The sequence below is a fragment of the Borostomias antarcticus genome (assembly GCF_949987555.1).
Source record: "Borostomias antarcticus genome assembly, chromosome: 4".
NCBI lineage: Eukaryota > Metazoa > Chordata > Actinopteri > Stomiiformes > Stomiidae > Borostomias > Borostomias antarcticus.
This window is the reverse complement of record NC_140237.1, coordinates 30128152-30138597: the sequence shown is the minus strand read 5'-3', so window position 1 is coordinate 30138597 and position 10446 is coordinate 30128152. Positions and strand designations below refer to the sequence as shown.

At 47.1% G+C, this 10446-nt stretch overlaps 1 protein-coding gene across 1 annotated transcript in view; it reads left to right on the top strand.

Annotated features, from left to right (window-relative positions):
* Positions 1-5744, top strand: part of LOC311308214 (nuclear factor of activated T-cells, cytoplasmic 3-like) — a gene marked incomplete at its 3' end in the record, with an annotated part of 54501 nt that extends 48757 nt beyond the window's left edge. Inside the window, 1 exon segment of the mRNA XM_084437152.1 lies at positions 5668-5744. Within this exon segment, the coding sequence (XP_084293278.1) occupies positions 5668-5744 (77 nt within the window).
* Positions 5745-10446: the final 4702 nt, after the last annotated feature.

The window sequence follows — 10446 nt, the reverse complement described above, 5'->3', positions numbered from 1 at the left end:
CCTTTTCCAAACAGTGTCCAACGGATAGTTCCCAGATGGTTATGCGAGACAAACCATCTGGCGTGTCAGGTTAGCATTGCTAGCCTAGACACTGGTTCTACGGGCCGCTGGTTGGGTTAGGGTTGCTGGCGTCGGTGACACGGGCGGTCGGTAGCCGGTCAGACGGGGGAAGCAGACATCTCCGTGGCCGCGTCGTCCGCGCTCCCCAGCGGACGCGGAAAAGCCCCTCGGTGTCCCGGTCCAGTTGCGGTCCGGGCCTTCCCCGTGGCGAAGGGGGCGGGTGCATCTACCCCTGCACCGCACATTAATAACAACCGCCCATTCATCAGGGGCAGTAGGAAAACCCAGGCCTCCCCCAAACGCCGCTTGTTAAATACAATCACAAACATTCGTCCGGTCCCCCCCCGAAAAACAAGTGGAAACGGGCTTTGTGTGTGAATCTTTCCATACAATTAAGGACTTAGAGAGCGCAATGCCGTGTCCTTGGCAGCGACGAGCGGCCTGGCATCGAGCGTTCCGCCAGCCTGCGTTTCAGATGGAAGATCCCCGAGATCCCGCCCCGATGATGAGACCAACATGCTGCTCTGGAAATTGGGGGGGGAAAAAAGATCAGAACACTTTATTTTTAGGGAATTCTCTCCAGAAGGTCCGTGTGTATGTTTGGGAGTATCATTTTAATGTCTGAATACACACACTTTGCAAAAATGACCCTGAAATGGAAGCTCCTGTGTTGTGGTATTGTTGCCGGAGCTGTTATTCTTGAACGTCAGTGTCGATCGGATTGTTTTCCAATAGAGAGCTGATGCGAGGCGCTAGAGATTAGCTAGAAAACGAACGCTACCACGTGGATTATGACGCAGCCGCCTCCATGACAGACGGAGAGGAAGTGAGCTGATTTGAATCCCCTTATTAACTGTAGCCTCTTCCGTGTGAGAAAGGGAGTGCGACTTTGTCAATCCAGTTTCTCAGAGAGCTGCTCGTGAGTCACTCTGACCCCTGGTGTAGCCAAGCGGCCCACATTGCGTGACAATCGGCACAGTTCAATATACAGCAGCCGCCATCTTGGCTCTGTGGGAACTGGGAGTTTTTCCAGGAGTTCAGACATCTCTCACCTTAGAAAACCCACTGGAAAGCAATGGGTTGTTATGAACTTGGTCCCTGTGATATGGAGAGATGAGGCGTTGTGGCGTATCCTCACCGAACAGGCCAAGGTGAAGCCTCAGTGGTGCTTAGCTGAATTCTCTGGGTGACCGTACGGGTCGCGCAGACCTGATGGCTTCCTCTCCAAACCCACTCTCGTGGTCATCTCCTGGCTTCCTGTTAGCAGCCATTATGTGGCCTGACTGAGGCCTTGTGAATCACTTCCAGGCAGAACAAATGAGAAAGCCAGCGATGATTCACAGAGATGACTGACTTTGCGAAAACGTTTAGAAACACCAGCCCTCGAGCTCCGTGCACTCTGGGAGACCTAGAAAAGAGCGCAGGGCCAAGAAAAGGCAGTTTAAGAGATAAAAGATTGAATCGGAGATGTTAGCCTAGCAACCGACCGAGCCGTTTTCCAGGAGTGACCGTCTGTTTCCAACGCACCAGCGCCCGGCGGATCTCTCCGTCCGACCGAACAAGCGCCTCGCCTCTCTCCTCCGCCCTGTTCCGAGGAGACGACGGGTGCGTGTCGCTACACGGCCTAAAAATGGAAACAAGTGTTCTCCTGACGTCTCCCTCCTCTCAGACAGACCGGGTCTTTGCCTGTCCCCCCCCCTCATACCAGGGTTTTCCATTGTAACATGTTTTCTTCATTTGGTACACAGAGAACAATCACTCAGTATTCATGTGATTTTCTTAAGCCGGCTTCCCTGGAGTAGTGTTTCTGTGTTGCAGTCACTCCACTGTCAGGGGCTGTATTTCATAACCTGTCAGAGAGGAGGATAATGAGACGTTTTCCGTCCTCGCACTGACAACTTGTTTACCTCAGCGAGTGGACATCTGTCTGTTTCCCCTCTGCTTCTTATTAGGAATAATTATTCGACGTGTCTTTTTTCATTTACCGAGTTCAGACATGCGGAGTTGGCTCCGATTTTTTAATTAGATGATCCTAAGCTGGGAAATAATGACAAGGGTTCGGAAGAGGCGCTCTATGCAGATTTGGCAGGGGAACGTTTTGACTGTGATTAATGCGAGTTCCCCCTTTTTCAGTCAGACCGCGACTGATGCCTGCTGCCGGTCAGACGGTCGTGAAGGGACTCGAAGCGGGGAATTCTAGCACTGACTGTAGCCTACTGTAATTACCCTCGTTCACAGTTGAGCGATGGCCTCCCCCCTCTGAAACACACCGAGAGGTGACAGCAGCTTAAACAGGAACGAGACCCCAGCGTCTCAAGGCCGGTGCAGTCATGCTTTAGTGAATCACCCCGCCGGGAAGCCGACTACGCACCTGTCGGAGCTGCTAGGCCCCGGTGTGAAGAAGAGAACGGTAGGCCCGGTCCAGACCTAGGGAGGCCCCCCTACCAGTCATGTGTGGAGGATCTCCCTGCCGGGGAGGTGCGGGTACCCACTGGCCCTACGGCAAAACGGGGTGATTCATCAGGTTTCTACTGCGCAATCATGAAGACGCCAGTCAGTCTGAAACGTCGTTGCAGATGTGAAACCTGGCAAATGATGCACAGCCGGATGATTTAAACGACCGAGAAAAGCGTGGCCTACGGTGAATCATTAATGCAACCGCCCCAGCCGGTGTCACTCAGGATGCATCGAACTCGAAGAACTGGAATTTAGTTCGACGTTGTGTTTTCTTCCGGGCAGGTGAACGTAGGCTATAGATTGGCCTCCACAGATATCCCAGGTGATCCGGAACATTCCGAACGTGGATTGTTCTGTTGGTCAGCTGCTGCAGTCTGAAGGAGGGGAACTTGCAACCAAGGCCTCGCTATAATTTTTCTTGCTGTGAGAACCACAGGTGACCTCGGGGCAGAGCGCTAGCGCATCTCAAGAAGGCTGTGTGAAAGTTTGCATCACCCGTTGAGAAGTGTGAAGTGTGTGGGAGTGGGAAGTGCAGGCGCTTGCACATCTGTGAATACACTCATGTGAGTTTGTGTCCAAATTTACCTGCCAGGGTGAGGGAACATTTACGTTATAGAAACGTCAGATGTGGGGGAAAACAATGATGATTGGAAGTATGTTTGACAGGCTGTGACCTGGGCTGTGTGAGATACACTTGCATAAAGAACGCAAAACAAGAAATCGGAATAAAACACCAGCACTTGGGACACTGGATGCATAAATATTTCTGTTTGTATTAGAGAGAAATATCCTTGAGTGAATAGCTGTGTTTCTGTGTGTGTGTGTGCGTGCGTGTGCGTGTGTGTGCGTGTGTATGTGTCTGTCTGTGTGTGTGGGTGTGTGTTGGCGTGTGTGTGTGTGCGTGTGTGCGTGTGTGTGCGTGTGTATGTGTCTGTCTGTGTGGGTGTGTGTTGCCGTGTGTGTGTGCGTGTGTGTGTGCGTGTGTATGTGTCTGTCTGTGTCTGTGTGTGTGGGTGTGTGTTGGCGTGTGTGTGTGTGTGTGTGTGTGCGTGCGTGTGCGTGTGTGTGTATGTGTCTGTCTGTGTGTGTGGGTGTGTGTTGGCGTGTGCTTGTGTGTAGCTGGCTGATGGAGGAGGAAGAGCCGCCCACACGAACAGGATGATGTGAGGCAGTGGCCAGGCACAAAGGTCCCTGTCACATCATCAGCTCACTCTAACAAACACAAATAAACGCCTCTGTTTCTGTCATGGAACATCGGGGTTTACATTGCTTTTCAAACGAAAAGAAACTCAAATGTAACTGATACTCAAATGTACCCAAGAGTGTACAAAGAACTTTTTCATTTGACTTTTTGAAACAGTTAACATTTAGAGCATGAAGTTGATGATTGTACGGTGATGGTGCCTACAGGGAAATATTGTTTCATGGCAAATTCTAAAGTGCTTAGTTATGTCTCATGTAGCAATACAATTGATTGAATTTAATTAATTAATTAGTGGAATGAAGACTTGCAATTTCAATATGATTACAAAAACTAGTCCACCCAATTATGATTATAGAATATAATGACAAATCAAGCAATACAAACAACTAATAATTTCTAAATATAGGCTAATGTTTAAAACAAAATAATAATTAGATAAAGTGTTTCCAGCATTTGTTTATTTTATTCTCATCCTTGTGCTAAATACAGTAGCTACCAGTCCAAATCCAAAACACAGATGTGTTTGATTTTCTAGTCATCAGTCGGACCCGATCCACTTTCAGTAGAAGACGACTGACGCACGGCGCCAACCTTGCCCATCAGGTGTGCCTTTAACCCTCTCCTCACCAGGGCCCGGGCTCCAGGAATGGGGGATTTCACAATTGAGTTGCACAAGCGGCCAGTGGCACGGGAAGAGGAATTCACCAGAGCGGGCTGGTTCTATCATAACTGTCGTGTACGAACAGGTCTACTGGTCGATCTCCCACGGCCATATTTTGCTGCTGCAAAGCAATGAGCACACCTTTAAAAAAAAAAAAAAAGAAAGTCTGACAAACAGCAAGAGATTCTGTCACTTGACATTTCTAAATGTTGTTCTTTAATATGTTCTTTAGACCTATTTATTTTGAGGGGTTCTTTGCTTCGTATCATAAAATCCGGGCCCTCGTGTTCAGAGATATATAATTTTCTCCCTGAAGCAGTTTGTCAAACCCATACTTAACGTTGCCGTCGTATTTCTGACCTGTCATCACGTTTTACACCTTCTCCACACCAGGAAATGGAGGTATAGGAACAACACAGCAGCAGCAGCAGCGGCTTGAATGCAAAGCTTCCCATCGCTGCTGTGTGGAAAATATTTTATCACTTTTTCCACAAATACCAAATGAATGAACCTTCCCCTCTCTCTCTCTCTCTCTCTCTCTTCCATCTTCTGTTCCCAAGGTGAGAACGGTCCAGTATGTAGCCCATAGTTTACAGTGAAGTGAGGTTTGAAGTTGATTTACTTTACGGCCGTGGGTTTTACTGGCTCCCCGCCGGGCGGCACGCTGGGCCCGCTGCGAGCAGAAAATGGCTGCCGTACCGCCGAAACAATCAGGCCTCTGTTGGAGGTGCTTGCAAACGGGCCCGAGCAGTGAGCGGGAGTCCATAGTTATTTATTTAATATCGGGGCCTAGCGGGGCTGGCTGGGTAATTACCCTGCTGCGCTCGAGTGCCTCTCAGGGTCGAGAACATATGTTTTAACAATGGATTAGTTTTATACAACCCCTTCACCGCGCTCGCAAACCCCAATAGCGGGCCTGCGGAAATACGCTCAAGCTCTATTAAACATCTAATGAAGTAACGGACAACTTGTCACACAGTCAATGAAATTGTTTTCTCCGTCTTACTGTTGATCGGTGGTGATTATGTCTGTATATGCATTTCTGCCAGGCTTGGTCTGCTATACCTGTTCAATGTTCACTTGAGATCCCCACAGTCACACGGTGGACGGCACGGCATCGCCCCCTGGTGGACTGAAAGGGTTACTCCACAGAGTCGTGACCCACTTCCTGTCTGAATACATCCTTGCGCAAATGTGTAATTACTTGGCAAATTGATAGGGCATGAGGTACAGATATGAAGCTGTAGTGACCCTGTGTATCTGTGCATCTGTTCTTGTGTCACAGTGAATGAGATCATCGGCAGAGACATGTCCCAGACCCCCGGAGGCCACGGCTCGTCGGTGACACACAGCCAGTCATAGCCCGGCCGGCGTCCAGGCCTGCGCACACCCCTCTGGGCCCAGCGCTGTGCCCCCGCACCCCACACCTCCACCAGCCACGGCTCCATCCACACACCCTGGACCCCGACTCTGCCACCCCACGCCAGGGCAGGGCAGGGCAGACTCTGGGCTGAGAGATCCCCTCGCCCCCGCCGCGCCCTAAGGCCCCGCCGGTCGAATCCCCGTTTTTGCAACGAACATACAGTACTACTTAACAAATACAACATCGACACACACACACACACACACACACACGACTGTCTCTGGCATACAGTATATCCATGTAGTGGAGTGCAGCACACACATACAGACAGCACGGGTGGAGTCCTACAAAAAGGTCTATGAGTGGCAGCCAGCAATACAAGGTTTAGTTGAGATGAAGTTCTCTCTCCTGCTAAGTACGCACACTAGCTTCTCAGGCTCCGGCCGCCAGGCCCGATAACAGGGGAAGCTGATTGGCTCAGAGGCCGACCTCTGTGCCCAATCAGGTTCTATGCAGCAGAACTGGCCCCTCCCACCTGCTCAGCCAGGAGATTTCCTATTGGCGTTCGCAATCTTGACTCCTCCAGTCACAGCGCAGTCCGTTCGCAGGAGTCTGGTTGGGGTTTCTTTTCCGATCAAGACGTAGAGGACGCTCCCTGGGAGGATGAAGCAGGACCGAGGAGGCGATCCGTCGTCCGACGCGTCCTCGTCCGACCACCAGCACAGAGGCCCCTCGTTAGTCTTCTCTCCTGCTCAGCCTGCCTGGAGACAGCCCCCCTCCACCACGGTCAACACGCCCACAGTCTCAGGTCTGGAGAGGTCTGTGTGTTAGCGCGTGTGAATGTGTGTGTGTGTGTGTGTGTGTGTGTGTGGTTGGCCCTTTCTCTGGTGCTGGACTAGGATCAGTAATATGCAACATTCCACACTTCTAGTGACCTTCCAGCCATGTAGATAAGTGTACATTACTGCCCCCTCTGCCCCAGATCTCTCCTCTTCAGGTTGAACAAATGCCTTATCAACATATAGCAGCTTCGAATGATAGCAAGAGCTTGTTTGTTTGTTTTGCTCAGCTGGCTTTCATTCTGAGTGAGGTTTTTGGTTAGCTATAGACGGACTGATGAGTTGGTTGGTGGATATGATTTCAGTGAACGGAACGGTTTTGCGATGGATGTAATCCATTGGTTTGCTGGTGTGCAGAGAGTGTGTTTTCCAGATTTGTAAGTGTGCATAGAGAGAGGCGCGCTGGACGTCGAAGCGAAGCCAGCGTTTGAATGATCCACAGAGACGGACCCGTGTTCCTCTGTCATGCAATAACTCTCCCGATCTCCAGGGACCCCTTGTGTGCCTTTGACTCCGTAACAACCACCATGCCCCAGGGTGTGGCAGCTTAGTCCACTTACTATGTGATAACTGTGCAGATTGCAATTGTTGTGAAAGTATTTTATATATAGGCCTATATAGTAAACTGTATTTATGTATAGTCTCGACCTCCCACCCTTATGAACAAGGTTAAGTCCGTGTTAGTTCAAAGAACATCGCCCTGTCTTTAATGTCGTTTGTTCTCCCATAATTCCCTGTTACCACGACAATCACTGGTCAATTTGTAGATTATCATCTGTAATCAATTGGTTTAAAAAAAAGTTTATTAGTTTGCCTTTGAAACCGAAACTCTCCCAGTCAACTGAAACTGGTACAGATTTGCAGTGGATGTTGGGAATTCTGGCAGCAATAACAAAACTGATTTTTGCCTGATAATAACAACACATTAGTCCAAAGAAAATGTCAAAAGGCTAAGTGTTTAAAAGTTTCAATCAATCGTCATCAGAAGGATGTGCACAGAGCCTGGTTCTGAATGCTGGATAGATAGAACATGGCACAGTTACTCTGCAGTCACTGTGTGGTTGACCAGTCTGGTAAAAGCAACAACTCTATGAAGAATTGCATTGGCTCTTGGCCTTAATGAGTTCTCTTTGATTTGACCGTGCTACTCTTGCATGTTTGTGTATTTGTTTTCCGAGGAGGGTGTTAATGACAACTGTCAATGTCCAAGTGGAAATAAGAGTCATTCTGCTATGCACTAAAACTCTGCCTGAAGCCTTTAAAAAGAGGAGAAAAAAAGAAAAGAAAAAAAAAAGAAAACCTTGATGCCTATAGTTGTAGACGCTAACGCCCTAGACTAGAGCAGCACATTTATTCTTTCATATAAAAGTCAGCGAATTTGCCTTGTAAAGGACACAGTGCAAGCGTCTTAATAGGTTTGTGTGTGACTGTGTGAGTGTGTGTGTTTTTACCCAATAAACAGTAGACAGGCATTTTGAAAGTCCTGAATTTCAATGACGTAAAGGCACACAGATGCTTTAGGCTATGCAAACCACAGGAGCAACATGACGATGTGACATTTGGAGTCGAACACAAATGACTGATGTAATTTGTTTGTATTCTCTCTCATGAATTGTTTTATGTAAACCCTTTCAAATAGTGAGAGAGGTCACTACTTGACTGTGTAAACTGTAGGAATGCCTTAACTCATGTTTGAATTTGAGTACCAATTATTGGTTGTCTGAATGCTCTTCTGGGTTGATTTAGGAATAACAAGTTCTTTTGGACAGGATGTGAGAGAGATGGCTGGTTCTGGGGCCCTGGGCCCCCAGGGGTGGACAGACCAGACCAGCGTTAATAGGAAGCGCTTGCAGCCGTCCTCTGTCAAACCAAAGACTGAACAATTCTGTTCCCATTTTACATACTGGCAAAACAAAACAACACAGACTAGAACTCTATTTTTGATACTTTGAAATGGATGTCATTCCTAAAGGTTGGGGACATATATCTATAAATATATAAATATATATAGTAATGTTTTGTAAAATAAAAGGGAAATGCAGGTTTAGCTGATGTTTACGGAGCCTTGTATTGTCATTTCATGTACATTTTGTATTTTAACATTTTGTAATTTTTAAGACTGCAGTGCTTTTTGAAATTATTCAAAGGGAATACCTTGCATCGTAGGTTCTTTAGTAGTGTATCAATAAAAAGGAAAATGTTCAACTACTGCTTTGTGTCTCTGTTTCAAACTAAATGGCCTGTTGAAAAAAATGCTAATTCTAGTGGGAATCTTTAAGTGGTGCAACCGCTTCTATACGTGACAGACCTACTGTCCTATTCGTACAGTAGCAGGAGATTTACACCAATTCTGTTGAACACCAGCAGAGGGCAGTAGTGTTCATAACCTGCACTGCTTACTTCACCACCTGATTTTTGTCAAAGCACTCAAACACAGGATGGAGGGGCCAGTCGTGTCACATTAAACCTATGCAAGTCATTAACATCTACACTACAAATGACGCATGTAGTTTATGGAACTGCCTCTCAAGCATAAGTCACTGAAGCCATTTCACATCAGACCACCAGAAACTAGGCAGCATCAGTTTGATGCGCAGGACCACCATTATTTAAATGGGATGTTCATCTGATGAATTCAAAGTGATGTTGAGGGTGCAGTAATGTATACATTTAACAATTCACATGTGAAGTTCAATAACATTTCATATGCACCGGAAATGAAGAGGCCATCCAGATGAGGCAATATCAACATCAATTTATTGTTCTACAGTCATATACACAGGTTAGATCTAAATTCCACAAGTCTCAAACTTGAAAGAAACAAAAACGTTTCCTCTGCCACCAGAGGTTAGCCTAGCCTCAAACAGGCTCGTATTGCACTCTGGGTATTGTAGGCACAGCGAAGATGAGAAGCCAAAGGCTCTAGTGTTCTCGGCCGCCCAGTCACAGGAAAAGGAACTTGGCTTACACAGTTTGCCAGTCCAAAAACAAGGAAGAATCTAAGGCTTGTTGCAGACTGTGTATAAATATGGGTTGGCTTAAACTCAGGCGATATCACAGAGGTCTACTGCCTTCAAGAGAAAGAGATATACCTAAAGAACAGACCTACAGTCAACGTTCTGTCACATTTAAATAACATAAATCTGAATTATTTTTTTCATAAAGAAGTTGGATTAAACAGAGAATCAATTTGACATGCTAATTCTACAACATTTCATGAGGCGAAGGCCTTTTGAGCCTCACTTTTTGATTGAAGAAAAGTAGAAAAATAAACAGCTACAGTGCCTGGACAGTCTAAATGGAATGGCGTTACACCATACATGCTTGTAAATGCTCTTTCAAAAAAAAAAAAAAAAAATCAAAAGATGCATATATAGTTGTCAAAAGGCACATCCATGTCACATTGGCTTGAGCCTACTCCATAGACAATAGTGGTTTAGACTTTGAGCCATTCCCATGATTCACTTCTGCTATCCAGTACAGTAGTATAGGTTTGAGGCAGTCTATATGGCTTATTATTAGTTACACTGCACAGCCCAGCATTAGAAGGTAGTCAATCAATGCAACACACACACACACATACGCACACACAGTAGTTACTGCCAACAGATAAGACGACGCATGGGAAGACAGACATTTTGTTTGCGGCACAAGCGTCCCATGTGATGGGTCCGTGGTTAGCGTGTAAAACATAAGGCAGGTGGTCTCGTGCTCGTCAGTGGTCCGTTTCAGTGGCATTTCTGGGGCAGACGGAGATGATTCACATGAACCCACTCAAGACAATTAGGAGGTGTGTGTCATCATATATGTCATATATATATAAATATGTGTAGTGTCGTGCTGCTCTGTGAGGGGAGGGGGG